At 40.7% G+C, this 21,529-nt stretch overlaps 1 protein-coding gene across 3 annotated transcripts in view; it reads left to right on the top strand.

Annotated features, from left to right (window-relative positions):
• Positions 1 to 610: 610 nt before the first annotated feature.
• Positions 611 to 21,529, top strand: part of NOX1 (NADPH oxidase 1) — a 35,751-nt gene continuing 14,832 nt past the window's right edge. The window contains exons 1-7 of one of the 3 annotated variants that reach the window (XM_012464056.3): positions 611 to 3,834; positions 12,845 to 12,940; positions 18,617 to 18,727; positions 18,968 to 19,052; positions 19,398 to 19,549; positions 19,645 to 19,826; positions 19,915 to 20,047. In XM_012464056.3, the coding sequence (XP_012319479.2) occupies positions 3,832 to 3,834; positions 12,845 to 12,940; positions 18,617 to 18,727; positions 18,968 to 19,052; positions 19,398 to 19,549; positions 19,645 to 19,826; positions 19,915 to 20,047 (762 nt within the window). In that variant the 5' untranslated portion in view covers positions 611 to 3,831. Of the gene's footprint in view, positions 3,835 to 8,431; positions 9,467 to 12,844; positions 12,941 to 18,616; positions 18,728 to 18,967; positions 19,053 to 19,397; positions 19,550 to 19,644; positions 19,827 to 19,914; positions 20,048 to 21,529 lie in introns of those variants that run through there. The other 2 variants (XM_012464055.3, XM_012464057.3) reach the window with 2 other exon arrangements.

Below are 21,529 nucleotides of genomic sequence, written 5' to 3' on the forward strand. Positions count from 1 at the left end.
GCCTGACCTGCTTACACTCTTTGCTCTGCCTCTCATCTGCTCTGGTCTCATTGAAAGCAACATTATCTTATTTTAGAAATGGAACCATGAAACTGTCAGATGACCAGTTATTTCATGGTTATGTCCAAAGGAGTTGAAATTACAAAGCAAGAGAAGCAACCAATTTATCTTTTTCTTTTCTTTCTTTTTTTTTTTCTGAGAGACCTTGATGACCCATGGTGAAGACCTTCAAAGCAGCGTCCAAAGTCTTAACCATGAAAATCTTTTTCTTTCTTTTTTTTTTTTTTTGAGACGGAGTCTCGCTCTTGTTACCCAGGCTGGAGTGCAATGGCGCGATCTCGGCTCACCGCAACCTCCGCCTCCTGGGTTCAGGCAATTCTCCTGCCTCAGCCTCCTGAGTAGCTGGGATTACAGGCACGCGCCACCGTGCCCAGCTAATTTTTTTGTATTAATAGAGACGGGGTTTCACAATGTTGACCAGGATGGTCTCGATCTCTCGATCTCGTGATCCACCCGCCTCGACCTCCCAAAGTGCTGGGATTACAGGCTTGAGCCACCGCGCCCGGCCTGAAAATCTTTTTCTTAACTGCAAAGAAGACTCAGTCTTTAAAATACAGATTGTCTTAACTTGTACTTTCTGGAAGGAAGGGCAAATACTTGCATTCTATTCTGGGAGAGGTCCCTTCCCCTAAGGATGTGTTAAGTGCTCCTAATACAACAAAGGAAAAGGGTTTGTTGGTTTTTGTTTTTTTAAAGCAGTTGCATTTCCTTATTTTAAAGGCCAATCATTAACATACTGCTTCACTTGCAACCAAAATAGTTCTAACTCATTTATCCACAGCACATTGTGTTGATGGAGGGACTGTACATTGTCAACCTTTAGCTCTGAAAACTTGTTGTGACTTTATCTTCTTTTTTTTTTTTTGAGACAGAGTCTTTGTGGCACAGGATGGAGTGCAGTGGTGTGATCTCAGCTCACTGCAACCACTGCCTCCAGGGCTCAAGCAATTCTCCTCCCTCAGCCTCCCAGGTAGCTGGGATTACAGGTGCCTTCCACTGTACCTGGCTAATTTTTTGTATTTTTAATAGAGATGGAGTTTCACCATGATGGCCAGGCTGGTTTCAAACTCCTGAGCTCAAGTGACCCGCCCACCTTGGCCTCCCAAAATGCTGGGATTATAGGTGTGAGCCACTGTGCCCAGCCTATTTTCTTTCCCAGGCAGAGTAGTCAGTTCAGAGCCAGTAAATATGGTTGCAGGAAAGTCTTTTCTTTACCATCTGTATTACTTTCTTGTTGTTGCTATAACAAATTACTATAAACTTGGTGGCTTAAAGCAACACTTATTTTTTATTATCTTATGGTTCTGGATCTCACAATTCTGCATTCAGTCTCACTGGGTTAAAATCAAGCTGCTGACAGGGCTGCATTCCTTTCTGGAGGCTCTGGGGGAGACGTTCCAGCCCACATTCCTTGGCTCCTGGCTTCCTTTCTCTATCTTCGAAGTCAGTAATACTGGGTCATGTTCTCACATCTCGTCACTGACTTCTGTGTCCCTCTTCCATTTTTAAGGATCCCTGTGATTGCATTAGGCCACCGATATAATCCACAGTAATCTCCCTACTTTGGAGTCGGCTGATTAGGAATCTTAATTCCACCTTCATTCCCCTTTGCCATGCAAAGTAGCATATTCACAGGTTCCAGGGCTTAGGATGTGGACATCTTTAGGGAGCTATTATTCTGCCTTCCACACCACCACATGAAAATGTTTATTGAACATCTGCTGTGCATAGAGAACTTTGTGCTTTGTCTTAAGGGACAATCTGGATAAGATAGGACTTGTTCAGAAAAGGGTAAATAACAATGGGAGGTTTCACAGGCTATGAGAGAGGTAAGAAGATGAGGAACTCATGCTATGTCATGCTACAAAAATTTAGAAGACAGTGTGGTGTGATGACTGACATGGTCAGAGAAGACTTCCTGGAAGAAGCAGAACTTAATCAGTCTTAAAGAAAAGGCAAGACTTGAATATTGCTTCTGAGCTGAATAAGTCTCACATATACACTTTCGATGGCAGATTTCCAAAGTAGCAGATGTAACATGAAAGTACTCACTGCTATTCTAGTGATGTCTCCATGACACTTAACAGCCTATAAATCACTGTTAAACGTACCAGCTCATTTGATGCACACCACAGCGCTGTGAGGGAAGTAGCGAGAACAGGAAACTACATAAACCTTTCCATCACTGAGTCCCCAGGCCCCTTTCCAGGCCTAGGGCCACCCCAGTTTTCTTTCTTCCTTGCGGCCATGAGGAAATTGCCTGTTTTCCCCTTTTGGTAATTATCTCCCCAAGCCTAGCTGCAGAATGAGACACAAACTCTGCACCTTCTAAGTTTCTTGCTACTACTGAAGCCAAGCACAAAGGCTCATTTAAAGTTTGCTAAACCCTGGAGAAAACAGGGTAAACCCAACAGACATAAGGCAGTAACAAAAGTTTCATAATCTTACAGTTTACATAATAATGGTCTCTGATTTATAGTTTCTGCTTCCCTTTTCAATGGCAAAAGAAAGTACCACTGAGTTTAGGTCCTCTGCTCATATTTTCTTAGGGCTCGTCATCATCATCATCATCATCATCATCATCATTGTAGCGAGCAACTATGGAGTTTTTTTTATACGTCAGGCAGTGTTCTCATTGCTTTCCATTCTTTAACTCGTTTAATTCTTACAACAACCCATTTTATGGATAATGAGGCAGGCTTCAAACCTAGGTAGACTGGCTCTGGAATCTGTTTCTAACCATTACACCACACTGCTCTACCATCTCTTCCGTACCACCACTTTGCCTTCTGCCTGACAATATGGGCTACGATTTGGACAGTTTCTCCATGAGGGACCAGTATGCTAAGTTACAGGTGAAGAAACTGAGGCTGAGCAAAGTTAGACTTTTCCAAGGCAACATTAATAGTGAGTGGGGAGCTGGGGGTCAAATCCAGCTCCATCATACCATGTTGTCTTTAAGAGGTGCTACTTCAGTGAGGTCTGGTTCTGCTCCAACATAGTAAAAAGAATTGATTTCAAATAATTCCACATGTATCAGTCCATCTTATTATTATGGGATGTTTCATTTTTGGACACTGTAATCAAGACCAGGTTTTAATCTAAAGGCTCTAAGATCTAGAAAGAAACTAATGTCCTCCCAACACCATCCCCGATGGATTCAAATTAAAAGTAATTATAAACAATAAAATAAACAAAACACACTACCATTTTCTCCCATAACTACTTAAATTTTTGTTTTTGAAATACCAACCATCAAATTCTTTTATAAATTCTTAAAAGAATTCTTAAAACACTTTTTTCTGATGTCCTAAGCACATGTTTAAACTGTTAAGTAATTCAACACTCTCTGTTACATATTAATTCCTGGAAGAGGAGTATAAAAGTTGTAACTATAAAGGCAAATTTGGGACAAATGAGGACAGACACAGGTGATCAGGAAGAAGACAGAACATGCAAGTCAGGGAAGGGCTCTGTGTTTACAATTTGCAAGAATCCGCCTACCATGGGTGGGATCAACCGTCTACAGGAAATCTTTCCAAAAGCTGCAGTCTATGGTGAGACTGTGAATAAGTTACTGATGACATTTAACTACTCCCTAGAGATCTCCAGGAAGCAACCTCAAATTTAGTCAATGCCGTATAATCCATAAGCCTGGGAAATGCAAACATTAAGATAAGTGAAACAATACAGGGTGGAGGGGACTATTATAATGTCTAGAGCCAACAGAAAGAAAGCAATTCTTGGAGAATTTACGAAAAAGGAAGGTTGATGGTGAGAAGTTTTATTTATTTATTTTAACTTATTTTTGTTTCACTTTAAGTTCTGGGATATGTGTGCTGAATGTGCAGGTTTGTTACATAGGTATACATGTGCCATGGTGGTTTGCTGCATCATCTAAGTTTTACGCCCTGCATGCATTAGGTATTTGTCCTAATGCTCTCCCTCCTCTTGCCCTCCACCCCCTGACAGGCCCTAGGGGGTGCGATGGCCCCCCTCCCTGTGTCCATGTGTTCTCATTGTTCAGCTCCCACTTATGAGTGAGAACATATGGTGTTTGGTTTTCTGTTCCTGTGTTAGTTTGCTGAGAATGATGGTTTTCAGCTTCATCCATGTCCCTGCAAAGGACATGAACTCAATTCTTTTTATGGCTGCATAGTATTCTGTGGTATATATGTGCCACATTTCTTTATCTGATCTATCGTTGATGGACATTTGGGTTGGCTCCAAGTCTTTGCTATTGTAAATAGTGCTGCAATAAACATATGTGTGCATGTGTCTTTATAGTAGAATGATTATAATCCTTTGGGTATATACCCGGTAATGGGATTGCTGGATTGCTGGGTCAAATGGTATTTCTGGTTCTAGATCCTTGAGGAATTGCCATACTGTCTTCCACAATGGCTGAACTAAGTTACACTCCCACCAACAGTATAAAAGCATTCCTATTTCTTCACATCCTCTCCAGCATCTGTTGTTTCCAGACTTTTTAATGATCGCCACTGTAACTGGCGTGAGATGGTATCTCATGGTTTTGATTTGCGTTTCTCTAATGACCAGTGATGATGAGCTTTTTTTCATGTTTGTTGGCTGAATAAATGTCTTGATGGTGAGAAGTTTTTAGTGTGTCCAGCATTGCCCAGGAGAGGGAGGTTTCAGATTTGGGGCATGAATATGTTAGTTGAATTTGCAGGTGTAATCTTATTTTGAAAAAGGCCTACTGAGCTTGCTGCTGCAGCTTAACAGTAACATTCCATTAATATCATCTGACTATCTTAGCTCAGATTCTGTGATCACCAACTTATCAACGGACTTCCTAGTACTCTGATATTGGGAATGGGGGCCTTACCTCACAGACACAAGATTCCAATCAGCATGGCATATATAATTCTTTAGGTAATACATAAATTGTCATCCAGATTATAGATCATTCTTTTATAAATCACAGGATCTCAATGTTGGAGTATACTTAAGGGACATTTAGTTAACCATCCACGTGCTGCTGGTATTCCCTTTGTAAAAAGCTGACAAGGGGTTGTCCATTTTTCCTTGAGAGTCTCAAGTAATAGGAAACTCATTACCTCTTTATTTCTCTGAACACCTGTGTTGGAAAATTCTGCTTTATATTGAACAAAAATGTGTTATTTTATTTTTATTTTTTGATATAGTGTCTTGTTCTGTCACCCAGGCTGGATTGCAGTGGCACAACCTTGGCTCATCACAACTCCTGCCTCCTGGGTTAAAGAGATTCAAGTGTCTCAGCCTCCTGAGTAGCTGCGACTAGAGGCGTGCACCACCACGCTCAGCTAATTTTTGTATTTTTATTTTTTTATTTTTTATTTTATTTATTTATTTATTTATTTTGTATTTTTAGTAGAGACGGGGTTTCACCATGTTGACCAGGATGGTCTCGATCTCTTGACCTCGTGATCCACCCGCCTCGGCCTCCCAAAGTGCTGGGGTGAGCCACCGCGCCCGGCCAATTTTTGTATTTTTAGTAGAGATGAGGTCTTGCCATGTTGGCCAGGCTGGTTTCAAACTCCTGACCTCAGGTGATCTGCCCACCTTGGCCTCCTAAAGTGGTCAGATTACAGGTGTGAGCCACCATGCCTGACCAAAAGAGTGTTACTTTAGAGCCTCCATTCCTTGGTTGACTCCTTGGGTCACATACAAAACAATCTAAATTTTCTTTAAAAAAATATAGATAAACTCATGTCCCTGATAAACCTCTTTCCAGGCCAAATTCCCTACACTCGTTAAATGCTCCTAATATAGGATGCTTTGAAATCATTATATTGTCCTGGTCACCCTTCCATGGACAGGCTTTAGTTTTTCTTTTAAGGTGTGGTCTTGGTCACGGGCAAGTGTTTTTGTAAAATTTACAAGTGTAAAATATTTTCTGAAGTGTTTCTTACGACTCCAACTTCCCTCTGTCACACTTCCCCTCAGGTCAAGTGATGCTGGAGTGGCCATGAGCACTTCTGGAATATAGCTAAGAGGTTGTTGTGTTGGTTGTATAGTTAGTTTGGATTCAGGAGAATATATATTATGTGGTTCACTGACACTTCTATATCTAGTTAACTGATGGATAGCTGCCTTAGTGTAGAAATGGTTTCCAGGAAAACTCCTACCACCCACTGTGCCAATTTCACTTGGCATTGTGATACTAAATTGCAGGTGTGTTCGGCACCTAATTAAAATGTTATTTTTATGGGTTTTGTGATGTTGAAGAAATTTTTCAGCTTTTAACAATAAATATAAAATGTGCTGTGCATTGAACTATACTCTTATAATGGGAACATTTTATGGCCTATAAATTATACCTCAATAAATCTGTTAAAAATGTGCTATGATTTCTTTTCTATTTTTAATAAATATTTGCTTTTGTGCCTAAAGTAAAATAGAAATATGTAGCAGGATATCCACAAAACCTACACAAAACATTCTATTTAAGGGTGAAATGGAAGAATCCCCTTTGAGATTGGGAATTACGCAAAGGGATCCCTATTACTACCTTTGTTCAACATTGTACTAGAAGTTCTAGTGAGTTCAGTAAGTGAAGAAAAAGAAATAAAAGTTATAAGAATTAGAAAAAAGAAGGTTGGGTGCAATGGCTCACGCCTGTAATCCCAGCACTTTGTGAAGCTGAGGCGGATGGATCACTTGAGTTCAGGAGTTCAAGACCAGCCTGGCCAAGAAGGTGAAACCCCGTCTCTACTAAAAGTACAAAAATTGCCGGGCGTGGTGGCTCACGCCTGTAATCCCAGCACTTTGGGAGGCCGAGGCAGGTGGATCCCGAGGTCAAGCGATCGAGACCATCCTGGTCAACATGGTGAAATCCCGTCTCTACTAAAAATACAAAAAATTAGCTGGGCATGGTGGTGCGTGCCTGTACTCCCGGCTACTCAGGAGGCTGAGGCAGGAGACTTGCCTGAACCCAGGAGGCGGAGGTTGCGGTGAGCTCAGATCGCGCCATTGCACTCCAGCCTGGGTAACAAGAGCGAAACTCTGTCTCAAAAAAAAAAAAAAATACAAAAATTAGCCAGGCATGGGCAGGCACCTGTAGTCCCAGCTGCTCAGGAGTCTGAGGCAGGAGAATCACTTGAACCTAGGAGGCAGAGGTTGCAATGAGCCAAGATCATGCCATTGCACTTTAGCCTGGGCAACAACAGTGAAACTCCATCTCAAAATAAATAAATAAATAGAAACAAAACTGTGTTTAAAGCAAAAAATATGACCATGTTTATAGACAATCTAAGACAAAATACAGAAATATTATTACAATTAATAAGTGAGTTTAGCAGTGTTGCTGGGTATAAAAATTAGTAAGTAAAAACAAATTGTATCTTTAACAGCCATCATTAAAAATAAAAATAAAAATATATAATTTACAACATCATTAAAACATATAAAGTTCTTAGAAGTAAATATGACAAAGGAGATGCAAGACTTTTATTATAAAATTTACATGAAAATGAAAAAGGCCAAGAATAAAAACAAAACGCAGAACCACCCCCCAAACAAACAAACAAACAAAAAGCCAAGAATAGCCAAAGAAGAACAAGGTGGCAAAAGTTGTCTTATCAGATGTCAAGACTTAGTCATTAGGGCAGTAGCATGGAATAACTGAATGGAGAGCTCCAGAACAAAATGATGTGTATATAGGCATTTCATATATAATAGAACTGACATTTTAGATCATCAAAGAAAGTATATTTTTGAAAGTAGTTTTCAAAAATGGCTGGGCCCGGTGGCTCATTCCTGTAATCCCAGCACTTTAGGAGGCCTATGTGGGTGGATCACATGAGGCCAGGAGTTGAAGACCAGCCTGGCCAACATGGTGAAAACCCATCTCTACTAAAAATACAAAAATTAGCCAGGCATGATGGTGCATGGCTGTAGTCTCACCTACTCGGGTGGCTAAGGCATGAGAATCGCTTGAACCCGGGAGGCGAAGTTTGCAGTGAATGGAGCTCATACCACTGTACTCCAGCCTGGGTGACAGAATAAGACCCTGTCTCAAAAAATATGTACTTTTCAAAAGTGGTGCTGGAGCAATTCGTCTTCCATATGGAATACTATGCAGCCATAAAAAATGACGAGTTTGTGTCTTTTGTAGGGACATGGATGATTCTGGAAACCATCATTCTCAGCAAACTGACACAAGAACAGAAAACCAAACACCGCATGTTCTCACTCATAGGCGGGTGTTGAACAATGAGAACACATGAATACAGGGAAAAGGGCATTACACACTGGGGTCGGTGGGGGGTGGGGCTAAGGGAGGGACAGCGAGGGGAGGGGAGGCTGGGAGCGATAATGGGGAGAAATGCCAGTTGCAGGTGATGGGGGGAGCAAGGATGGAGGAAGCAAACCACCTGGCCAAGTATGTACCTATCCAACAATCCTGCATGATCGGCACATGTACCCCAGAACCTAGAGTACAATAAAAAAATTATTCTTTAAGTTACATATATATGTTTTACATACTCTTCCGTGTATATTTCACCATTTTAGAAAAGGAAAAAAAAATCAGTGCCCAGAGCTGAACATACAACTCTGGTTAATCTATCATACTAGAAGACAATCGTCTCCATTCTTTTGATGATTTCATTCTTTTGACGATTCATACTAGAAGACAATCGTCTCCATTCTTCTGCCTCTGTTTATTTTGAACCAAAGTGTACTTTTATACTTGTTAAATTTTCTCTTATTCTATTTGACCCTTCTTTTAACTTGTCCTTCCAGCCAGTCAAGCTCTCCCCAAAGCCGTCATCATATATGTCAACCATGGATCATCCTCCAGGGGAACTGGTATACTAAAGTTTCTGAGCTAGCCAGACTGAGGTCCAAATGGCAGCTGACAGACGTAGCAACACTTTGGAAAGTCCATCTTGAAACAGCTTCCTTACCACACACGCTTCCCTCCCTACTTCTCCTGCAGTAATCTGTTTATAGGCCCAGACTAATTATCTTTTTTTTATGAGAAACTTTAGCAAATCTCTTATCTAGGAAGGCAGTGCTTCACATTAGGTCATGTTGATAAGATGATGAGAGAGAATATTTTCACCCAAGAAGATTGCTATTTCCTGAAGGGGTAAAAACCCCACAGGGAAAACCCCAGTGGTTCTCATAAGTAGGGCTGGTCTATCTAAGCTGGTAGCACAGTTCCGTCCAGAAAAGGAAAGCAGAATAAACTTATTCATTCCCGGGAGCTCTTGGGGTAGGTGTGCATTTTTCACATCTTAAAGACTCACAGACCCTAAGCTGGACAAAGGTCGCATTCCTGAAGGACCTCTCCAGAATCTGGATTGCTGAATCTTCCCTGCTGCCTAGAGGGGCTCCAAACCACCTCTTGACAATGGGAAACTGGGTGGTTAACCACTGGTTTTCAGTTTTGTTTCTGGTAAGTGATTTTTGACTTCCTACTAATTAGGAAGGATTAAGGAGGCATCATGTTTGTTTATATTTGTAAATTTATTTGAAAGGGAAAGATTCCATGCCAATTATTGGGTTCATCAAGACCAGTTAGTTTAAAAATGCAACTCTAGATCAGATGAGAGGACAGAGACAAATAATATGCAGTTGTTCATATTGTCAAATCATGAGTATTTGGAATTTCAACCTGTTTTCATTTTCTGTCGTCTCCTTTTCTCTTCCATCTCACTTCTAACTACTACCGTGAGTGCTGATTTCTCTGTGTCTTTCCTATACTGCTCCCATCAAGATTTCATAAAATCATTGAATGTTTGACATGAAAGTGATCTTAGAGATCATATGGCCCAGCACTACCCACTAGAAATATAGCAAACCACATAATAATGTAATTCCTGAATTTTCTTTTCTTTTTTTTTCCCCTGCGGTATTTCAGGAATTCCTGAATTTTCTAATACCTCCACTGAAAAGGTAAAAAGAAACAGGTGAAGTTAATGTTTAGCAATATAATACATTTAACCCAACATATCAACAAATCTTTTCAGTATGTATTCAATATTGAAAATATTAATAAGATAATTTATATATTTTTATTTTTACTGAGTCTTTGAAATCTGATGTGTATTTATACGCACAACACATCTCAGTGAGGACTAGCCACATTTCAAGTGCTCAGAAGCCACATGTGGGTAGTGGCTGTGGCATTGCATAGTGCAGATGTAAACCAACTTATTGATTGTACAAAGGAAAATAAGACCTAGATGTCACACAATGAATTGATTGAAGAAGCATCACTCGAACCCACCTCCTCAATGACATTCAGACCAGAATCCCTTCACCACCCTATGTATGTACAATCTCTTTCTCCTAACACTTGAACACTTCTCTCCACTATCATTCTTCCATTTCTGAGCCACAATTGAGCCTGGGGCTCCCTGTGTCCTTTCTCACTTTCCTAGATCTTCATTCATTACTCTCTTTTCTCCTGTTTTGCTTTTGGGTTCCATATGCAAAACAGGAGAAAAGAGAAGATGTGATGCTTCTTTTATCTCCTGGCTCCCTGCCGCACCCCCCTCTCCACGTCCCCCACCAGGTGCTCCAGGAAAAAATATGTGGAGTTTCCCTGGAGGAGTGTTTGTTTTACATTGAACAAAGATGCTTATTTTGTCAGGTTATCCCATGACATATTTTAAATGCTCAAAATGCTTTATATTGAGTTCCTTTTGCACTATAATAGAAATAACACTAGTTTAGGAGAAAGGGAACCTGGCAAGTACCTTGAATTCTGCTACTAAGTGGGTGATCTTGATCAAATTTTTTATATACTCTCTGGACTTCAGGTCTTGTGTGTGTGGGAGTAGGGGGTTGGGGGGACTGGGCAGGGGAGGGGAGTAGGGGATTAATATAGTGACTAGATTAGATACAAATATGAGGTGTTTCTAGCTCTAAAATCTACGTTTACCTGCATTTTTTCCCCTGTCTTATTTTTTGCTGGGAGAGTTTACCAGCCATGATGGTGACTCACATTTAATTCTCTAGGTTTGAATTTTCATCCCCCACCAATCCAGCTGGCAAGCTTAGACTTCTCATTATCTCTGACATATACTCCCATGCACTGACTTTTTAAATAAAAAACAAATTACTTAAAAATAGTCTTATTCCTCCTTCGTCCCACGTCTTGTAGTTTACCTTCTTTTTCGTTCACAGTGGAGGAAATGACAGCCAAGATGGGGAATGGAATTCCTTACTCCTAGATGTCACTGTATTTCATCACTTGCCTTGCCTACAATTGATGATGGGCTGACAAAGTTATTTGCCCGTGTCTCTTTGTGATCCAGTAATATTTCTGCTCCCTCTAAATAAGCTTCTCTCTTCTGTCTTCCAAATTCTTGAGGTATCTGTGGCTGTTGACTTTCTTTTCTTTCAAAGACATTTCTCTGGAAGACACTCAGCTCTGGAAAAGGGTATTCGAGCAAAGGAGGCAGGAAGAAATTGATTGGTAAAGCTGGTTCAGTAGTGACACAACTCTGTAGCTAGCATTTATTGATCTCTTACTAAGCACCAAGCATTGTGTTAATCACTTTACACACATTATCTGACGTAAGCCTAATAGCATTACCATAAAGTAGGTCCTGTTATTATCCTCATTTTACAGGTGAAGAAATTGAGGTTTAGAAAAGTTAAATCACATGTCTGTCTAAGATTACAGAGCTATTAACTGGTAGTGCTACAACTTGACTCCAATATCACACTTTAAATTACTATGCTATAGTACTAAAGATGTGTGAGTGGTCTAGATCTAGGGAATGTGAATAGGCCATGCCCTGGGCTAAAGGCCCTTTGCCTGTTGTGCTGAGATGGTTCTGACTCATAATGGGTCGAGGTATATATACTAGAGGCATCCCAGTGCCCTGGAGACCTGGAGACCTGTCGAATTACAGACTAGCATCCCCAAACTTGGGCTAGACCAGTTGGTTGGTCCCCAAGGCAATGGGCAGTGAGTTCCAAATTTCACCTTTAGCCAATACAGAGATAGAACTTGGGAAAGGCAAAAGCAGTCTTAAGAGTTCAAACGACTCCAAAGGAACAATAGATTAATCTGAAAAAATACTCACAATCTGAAAACAGGAAAATGTGTGTCACGGTATAATTAAAAAGGCAGGCCCATCTGGAATGTTCTAGTTCTTTTCAGATGAGTATTGTTATAGATGCTAAATTTGTTCTTTGTTTCTTCAGATATCCATTTATTCACTTATTGCTATCTTTTAGGTGCAACAGTTTCAATAGTCTAGTCCAAGAATTGGCAAATGTTTCTGTAAAAAGCTAGATAGTATATATTTTAGGCTTTGCAAGCCATATGGTCTCTGTCCCAACTACTCTACTCCGTCATTGTATCACAAAAACAGCCATAAACAATACAGAAATGAGTAGGAGTGGCTAAGTTCCAATACCACTTTATTTATGGTCACTGAAATTTGAATTTCAAATAACTTTCACATGCCACAAAATATTCTTTTTCTTTTGATTTTCTCAACCATTAGAAAATGTGAAAATATAAAATATAAAAACCATTCTGAACTTGCAGGCTGTTGCAAAACAGGTAATGGGCCATGGGCCTCAGTTTGCTGATTCTGCTCTGGTCTAATGCATGTCTCAAAGTGCTAACTCACTCTGAAAGTCAGTTAGATACTGGCAGGATTGTACTCATTTAAAATGAAAACAGGTAAACACAAAATAGCCAAAATGGCGACACTATTCCTATCCCTACTATTCCTATCCCTATCCCGAATTTACTCCTTCCCATACCCAAATTTCACTGTATTCTTTGCATGTTTTATTCTTCCTCTAGGCTGTTTGGTTTGGGCTGAATGTTTTCCTGTTTGTGGATGCTTTCCTGAAATATGAGAAGGCCGACAAGTACTACTACACAAGAAAAATCCTTGGGGTGAGTATCACGATTGTATGGATAAAATCTCTATTTTTTTCTTATCTCTGATTCCAGCTTCTTTGTGACCCAATGCCCTGATATCTTCCAGGGCTAAGGTTGCCAGAAAAAGTACAGAATGCCCAACTGACTTTGAGTTTCAGATAAGTGACAAATTATTTTTTGATATAAGTATGTTCCAAATATTGCATGAAACACAGGTATACTAAAATATTGATTTAAAAAAATCTGAAGTTCAAATTTAGCTTAGCATCCTGTATTTTTTAAATTTCCATTATTACATTGTAATATATAAGCATCCTGTATTTTTATTTAATAAATCTGATAACCCCATTTAAGGCACACTCCCAAGACCTAATAAAGGAAACGTTCAATGAAGAAAACTATTAGGCAGTGGTTTTCAAACTGGTTTCCAGAAACTCAGGTGTTCCTACAGGACATGAGGAGAAGGCTAACTGGGTAGTGCTTTTACTCCTGCCCCTGTTTCAACCAAAGCAGCTTGTATCTATCTATGAACACCTGCTCACACTTTTAAGAAGAGTTTGCTTTTTTAAAAAGAAGGAAAGCGAAAAAGAAAAAACAAACACAACATGAAAGCCACTGCTGTCATGGAAACATACCTCTCTATCAAATAGGAGGGATACTTAGAAGAGTTTCATGGGTGCTACAGAATTCAAAGCCTGCAGAAAGGAGGGCTCAGGTCAAGGTTACAGAATGGAGAAGCTTGGGGAAGTGGCAGATCAAAAACAGAAGAGGGCAGGAGGGAGTGGGTAGGGTGCATGGATGTGGAGGTGATTAGAAGGAAGCATGGAGTTGAGGACAGTTCTCTCACAGGGTGAGGAACCCGGACACTGTCTGGTTAGAAGAGCGTATTTGACTGCTACTTCTAGTCTATTATGCAATAACAGGTAGGAGATTTTAAATCACTTTCATCTTGACAGTGGTTTTTTTTTTTTCAGTAGCTTTCAGTATCCTCCCAATATACATGTTTAACGACAGCCTGTCCTTTTAAAAAATTTCTTTTTTCTTTCCATAATCAAAGAATCCATGTTGAGATCACAACTAATTTGAACGTTCTGTTCATGGTTTATTTCACCCTGCTGTTTTCCATTTTAAATGTTCATCCTTGATCCTTCTTTAGAAACTATAACTCCAAAGGAGGTATTAATTTGCTTTAAAAATAGCTTTTTTTTTTTTTTTTTTTTTTTTTTTTTTTGAGACGGAGTTTCGCTCTCGTTACCCAGGCTGGAGTGCAATGGCGCGATCTCGGCTCACTGCAACCTCCGCCTCCTGGGTTCAGGCAATTCTCCTGCCTCAGCTTCCTGAGTAGCTGGGATTACAGGCACGCGCCACCATGCCCAGCTAATTTTTTTGTATTAGTAGAGACGGGGTTTCACAATGTTGACCAGGATGGTCTCGATCTCTTGACCTCGTGATCCACCCGCCTCGGCCTCCCAAAGTGCTGGGATTACAGGCTTGAGCCACCGCGCCCGGCCAAAAATAGCTTTTTAAATGATGCAACAAATGTGGCTAGTTATTAACAGCTTGATTACTTCACGACCCAAATGTCAGCAGCAGAAAAATAAATTATGCTGATGTCCCGTGGACATTTCATTTTTTAAAAAATTATTTTAAAATTGTTTATATATGTAGGGGGTACAAGTGCAGGTCTCTTTCTTTCCTTCTTTCCTTTCTTTCTTTCTTCTTTCTTTCTCCCCTCCCTTCTCTCCCCTCCTTCCTTCTCCCCTCTCTCCCTCCCTCCCTCTCTTCCTTCCTTCCTTCCTCCTTCCTTCCTTCCCTCTTTCTTTTCATTCTCTTTCTTTTGAGACAAGGTCTTTCTCTGTTACCCAGGCTGGTGTGCAGTGGCATGATCATGGCTCACCGCAGCCTCGACTCTCCCAGGCTTAAGCCATCCTCCCACCTCAGCGTCCTGATTAGCTGGGACCACAGGTGTGTGCCACCAAGCCTGGCTAGTTTTAAAATTTTTTTTTGTTGAGATAGGTTCTCCCCGTGTTGCTCAGGCTGGTCTCAAAACTCCTGGGCTCAAGTGATATTCCCACCTCGGCCTCCCAAAGGCCGAGTATTACAGGTATGAGCACCGTGCCCAGCCACAAGTGCAGGCTTCTTACATGCATATATTGTGTAGTGATGAAGTCTGGGTTTTTAGTTTACCTAGCACCTGAATAGTGAACATTGTACCCAATGGGTAATTTTTCAACCCTCACTCCCCACCGCCCTCCTACTTTTGTAGTCTCCAATGTCCATTATTCCACTCTATAGGACATTTTATTTTTTAAAGTCCTATTTTAAAAAATTAATTATCAATAATGCTGCTTTCAATGTGATCAAACCATATATTAGGTTGGTGCAAAAGTTATTGCAGTTTTTGCTATTGAAACTATTTGCAAAAACCACAATTACTTTTGCACTAACCTAATAGAAGTATATAACTAAAATGTGAAAATCACCCTCTCATCCCAATCCCTAGAGATACATACACACACACACACACACTGACATATGTTCACAAATGTATCAGACACATAGGTTTTGTTTTTGAGGTGAGTATGATTGTTTATTCACTTTTTAATTTTCATATAGTAAAATTTGCTGGTTTTTGGTGTACAGTTCTATGAGTTTTGGTAAACACATATAATAGGACACACAGTTTTTTTGTTTTAAGCAAAAAAGGGATCACTTTGTAGATATTGGCTGGAAATTGCTTATGTTACTATATCTCAGATATCTTTCCTTTTCTTCTTTTTCTTTTTTTTTTTTTTTGAGATAGAGTCTCACTCTGTTGCCCAGCTTGGAATGAATTGGTGCAATCTCAGCTCACTGCAACCTCCACCTCCCAGGATCAAGTGATTTTCCTGCCTCAGCCTCCCGCGTAGCTGGGATTACAGGTGCATACCACAGGGCCTGGCTAATTTTTTCTATTTTTAGTAGAGACCGGGTTTCACCATGTTGGCCAGGCTGGTCTCAAATGCCTGACCTCAAGTGATCCATCTGCTTTGGTCTCCCAAAGTGTTGGGATTATAGGCGTAAGTCATTGTGCCCAGCCTCAGATTTATTTTCATGTGAGTACGTAACCAGTGGTGTGCTGAAACCAGCTCTTATCAGCTTGTAGTGCCAGCTGTGTGCATCTCTTCCCAACTCTGCATTCAGTGGTGTTCAATGACATCAAGTTAGTATCTTGAAATCTGCCATGGTGGGAGTAGTTACATCATCAAAATTGGTGAATGCTGGAAATCAGGAATTTCCCCTCCCCTCAAAAATCAACAAGAGCGAAACTCCGTATCAAAAAAAAAAAAATTTTACCACCACTGTATCACTGCATAGAGCTCTCATTCTTTTAAGAGAATAACAATTCAGGCCTGGCGCGTTCGCTCACGCCTATAATCCCAGCACTTTGGGAGGCCGAGGCAGGTGGATAACGTGAGGTCGAGAAGTTCGAAACCAGTCTGACCAACATGGAGAAACCCCATCTCTACTAAAAATACAAAATTAGCCAGGCGTGTTGGCGCATGCCTGTAATCCCAGCTGAGGCTGAGGCAGGAGAATTGCTTGAACCCGTAAGGCGGAGGTTGCGGTGAGCCGAGATCACCATTGCACTCCAGCCTGGGCAACAAGAGCGAAACAACATCTGGAAAAATAAAAAGAAAAAAGAGAATAACAATTCATTGCATTGATGTACCATAATTTATTTAAACATTCCACAGGTTATTTCTTAAATTCATCCTCACCTTGGGAAAATACAGAGAGCAATTTGATTCCCTATGAAGTAGAGCAGATAAGCAGCAGAGAAAGAAGTTTAAATCCATAGTCAATGATGCATTAATGACAGCAGGAGTTCATTTATAACACCAATGAGTGTGGATCTAGAGAAATGAACATACATTGGCATATTTAAATGTGCTGCAATGAGGAAAAAATGTTTTCTCTAAAAAGAATCCATCCTATACAGATAGCCACCACAGAATATGGAACTGTGAAATTATAGTCCTGTATTTTCAATTCACTTGCCAATTTTAGCTTTAAGAAATCTCTGTGATTCAAATAAGCTAGTGGGAACCAATGTGGATATGCAGGATCTCTGAGATGAGCCGAGGAAATTTACTCAGAAATGGAACAGGCTGTCTGTACCAAAAACAGTCGGAGCGTGACTCAGCAGAGAGAGAAAACATAGGTCATGTGGAAAAGCCAGAAATGGAAAACAGTAGGGCAGCTTTTGTTCACCACACTGCCTGACATTCTTAGCCATTGTGGATGCTAGACAGACCTTGTCCTGGCTTATTAAGTTTATGTCAGGCTGTCCTAGGTTTACGATATAAGAAAAATCAATTTTGTGCTTCATAGATAATTGGAAAAAGGCTAAGAAATGCTAACCTTAACCTATACCCCTCCTTTTAGAAAGTCTTTGACAGGCACACAGTGTAAGGCTGGCCAGTCAGCTGAAGTGCAACAAAAATTGCCTGGCTGCTGCTGCCAGCTCCTCTGCTACTACATTGTCACACTCCATAGCAGTCCCAAGTTCATGTAGTAGACTCAGAGGCCAGTTGTATGGAGTTGAGAAGTCAGATTTAGCTGCCATATAGTTAAGCTGCCATGGGGTTAATATTCTGTCCAGCTTATACCTAGTAAGGCCTGTTTTTCTGGGCTAAATACTTCTTTGAAGCATTGACTCCTTGTCTCCTTTGCTAGCAGCTTCTACTGTTGGAGCAAGTTGTTCCTGATTTATGCTGCCTGGCCATGCAAGGAAATCAGCTTAAAATTGTGCTTCTCTGAAGTTGTCCCTTCTCAAATATATCTACCTGTTTAAAAATTTTACTCTAAGAGGTTTCCTAGTCTTGACTTTGTTAAATTTTTAAAGACATCTAAAATAGAAGTGGTTAAAATTTTTAAGTGTTTTTATTATATAACTATTATGTGCTTATAACTGCAATATTAGAAAATCCAGAAAAGAATAAAATTCTATCTGTAATTATACCTCTAAATATGAGCTTTACTTAAAATGCAAATAAAGGTATATATAATCCTTGGCCAGGCATGGTGTCTCACGTCTGTAATCCCAGCACTTTGGGAGGCCAAGTCAGGTAGATCACTTGAGCTCAGGAGTTCCAGACCAGCCTGGGCAACATGGCAAAACCCTGTCTCTGCCAAAAATACAAAAATTCACTGGGTATGGTGGTGCCCAACTGTAATCCCAGCTACTCGGGAGTCTGAGGAGGGAGGATGGCTTCAGCCCAGGAGGCAGAGGACACAGTGTGCCGAGATCTTGCCACTGCACTCCAGCCTGGGCAATAGAGCCAGATCCTTAAGACTCTTTTAAAAGTGACAAATAATAAAATTATAATTAAGAGTATTAAACAAAATGTTACATCCGTAGAATGTATTTGCTAACATGTAATCATTAAATCCTATTCTCTTTCATGTTAATAAATGTATTCAAACATTTCCTAACTACTGTCATGGGAATTTCTCAATTCAATATTAAATTCAGCATATTTTATGCATTTTGCAAACAGAGCCTGGCCTTATCATGCTAGCTACTGAGAGGGGAGGCAGCTGGAGCCCTGTTCATTTGCAGGCCTCGGATGAGTGGCTGGGTCAGTGGCTCACATGCTAGATGGTGAGATGAAGCTGCTGATGGTCTCTTTTTCTCTTCTACTCTAGTCAACATTGGCCTGTGCCCGAGCCTCTGCTCTCTGCTTGAATTTTAACAGCATGTTGATCCTGCTTCCCGTGTGTCGCAATCTGCTGTCCTTCCTGAGGGGCACCTGCTCAGTGAGTCCCAACCACTCCTAAGTCAACATTCACATTAGAGAAGGAGACCTGGACTCCTCAGTAGGGCAGCCCAACATCATGCTCCTAGGAAGGGAAGCCAGAGGTCTCCTTTGGTAGCTAAGGTGGTGGGTAAGGGTGGGTGAGTATTGGCATGCTATGTGCAAGACATGTTGATTATGTGTTAATGAATTTAATAAAGCTGGCTGGAGACATCTGACCATGATCACGTTACATTTGTAGTTTTGCAGCTGCACACTGAGAAAGCAATTGGATCACAACCTCACCTTCCACAAGCTGGTGGCCTATATGATCTGCCTACATACAGGTAACTCAGGCAAGCCCTGAATCCGCAGACTCCAGGGCATTCAGAATCTTGCTTCATTCATCCATCCATATGCATATTCAAAAAATATTTATCAAGCACTGGGCACTATTTGTTAGGCACTGTTCTTGGCCTATTTTCATGGAGCTTATGCTCTATTCTTTTGGGAATAGAGTAAGTATAAAAAAGATCTTGAATCGCTCTGCGATCAAGGGTTTATTGGGCACCTTCTTTGCACTCAGCATTCTGCTAAGCACTATAATGTAGGATTCTTCTAGTGTAGTGGGGCACACCTGCCATGATGTTGCTGAGATGCCTCTTAACATTTCTTTTCATCTTTTCATTTAGCTATTCACATCATTGCACACCTGTTTAACTTTGACTGCTATAGCAGAAGCCGACAGGCCACAGATGGCTCCCTTGCCTCCATTCTCTCTGGCCTATCTCATGATGAGAAAAAGGGGGGTTCTTGGCTAAATCCCATCCAGTCCCCAAACATGGTGAGTTGACTTACTAGCAAAGCACCTGAGATATGGTCATAAGCAGGAAGTGCACAGGTGGATATTGTGCCAGGCTGACATTTTTCCTTTCACAGACAGTGAAGTATGTGACATTCACCAGCATTGCTGGTCTCACCGGAGTGATCATGACAATAGCCTTGATTCTCATGGTAACTTCAGCTACTGAGTTCATCCGGAGGAGTTATTTTGAGGTCTTCTGGTATACTCACCACCTTTTTATCTTCTATATCCTTGGCTTAGGGATTCACGGCATTGGGTAAGATCTTCAAACCCTCATTCTCATGCCCCAGCCCCCGACCTTGCATAATTCTTTGTTCCAAACCGTCCTTCTTTGTCTATTTCAGTGGAATTGTCCGGGGTCAAACAGAGAAGAGCATGAAGGAGAGTCATCCTTGCAAGTGTGCAGAGTCTTTTGAGATGTGGGATGATCGTGACTCCCACTGTAGGCGCCCCGAGTTTGAAGGGCACCCCCCTGAGGTAAGAGCCCTATGGGCAAGGACAGACTCTTGTTAGGAGCTGTTACTGTTATTATTACTTTTATTGTTGTTATAATCATCATTATTAGCTCAGTCCTGTGCTGGGTCTTATGAAGGCTATCCATGGGGTTCCTACCTTTAAGAAACTTCCAGTATCATTGGCAACAGGCAATTAGAAGGGGATCTTGAAGAGAAAAACCTAATAATTCTTGAATGTTGTGAGACCCTCTGCAAAGGTAATAATGATAGCACACATTATTAATTGTGTTTATCATCTTCCAGCCTTGCTGCATAATATGGATTATTTAATTTATATATAGCAATAACCTATGAGATATGTACTTCTTTTTTGCTTAAATTTTGAAAAAAAAAGGACAGGATTCCAAGAGATTAAGAAAACTGACAAGCTCTTACAGTAAGTAAGTAGTGGAGCTTAAATACAAGCCCAGGCCTTTTGGATTCCGCTCAGCTGTGGTATTCCAGTCAAATTCTAGGAAGAGATAAAGCATTCTTGAAGTGGGCTTTCTTTGGTGTTCTAAGAATATGCTTGGAAATTTTTGTTAGATACTGGGCGATTATGAAACTGGGTTCTGGGGAACTCAAGGTGTGCCCCAGGGTAATTATTGTGGGTGTTATGGTTTACCTTTGCTTGCTCACAAAATAGGTTATATTGAGGAGTAAATGGAAGGGGAGGCTGATTTGTAGTGCCTCAAAGTGCTCTGAGAATGTTTAAGGTCTTTAAATCAGATTCAGGATTAAGAGCAATAGCTTAGTCCTCATCTGGAACAGGAAAATATATATAAAACAAAAAGCCTTCTAAAGTTGGCATTTTAATTCATCAAAAAAACGATAAAGATTAATAATTTTTGATACAATAAGATCATCATCTGGGAAAAAAAGCTGTATCTTTATTTCATGCCTTGCACTCAACTATGGATCAAGGATACATGGAGCAACAATTTAAATGTGAAAGAAACCCATAAAAGCACCTTAAGACCACAAGGGAGATTTTTTTCTAATACTGAAGTTGGGGAACATGTTTATAAATAAGATAAACCACCCTGAAGCCATAAAAGAAGAGATAATTTTGCATGGCACAAGAAATCCCCGTCAGGCTGGGCACAGTGGCTCATACCTGTAATCCCAGCAATTTGAAAGGCTGAGGTGGGTGGATTGCTTGAGCCCAGGAGTTTGAGACCAGCCTGGGCAACATGGCAAAACCCTCATCTCTACAAAAAATACAAAAATTAGTTGGGCATGGTGGCATGCACCTGTAGTCCCGGCTACTAAGGAGGGTGAGGTGAAAGGATTACTTGAGCCTGGGAGGTTGAGGCTGCAGTGAGCTGTAATCATGCCACGGCACTCCAGCCTGGGTGATGGTGCGATCCTATCTCAAAACAAACTAACAAAAATCCCCATTATAAATAAAGACAGACTGCAAATTACCAAGTAGGAAAAGTATTTACAACTCACAGGCCATGGA

Source organism: Aotus nancymaae, unplaced genomic scaffold, assembly GCF_030222135.1.
Source record: "Aotus nancymaae isolate 86718 unplaced genomic scaffold, 86718_ANA_hifiasm-v0.15.2.pri h1tg000004l, whole genome shotgun sequence".
NCBI classification, from domain to species: Eukaryota; Metazoa; Chordata; class Mammalia; order Primates; family Aotidae; genus Aotus; species Aotus nancymaae.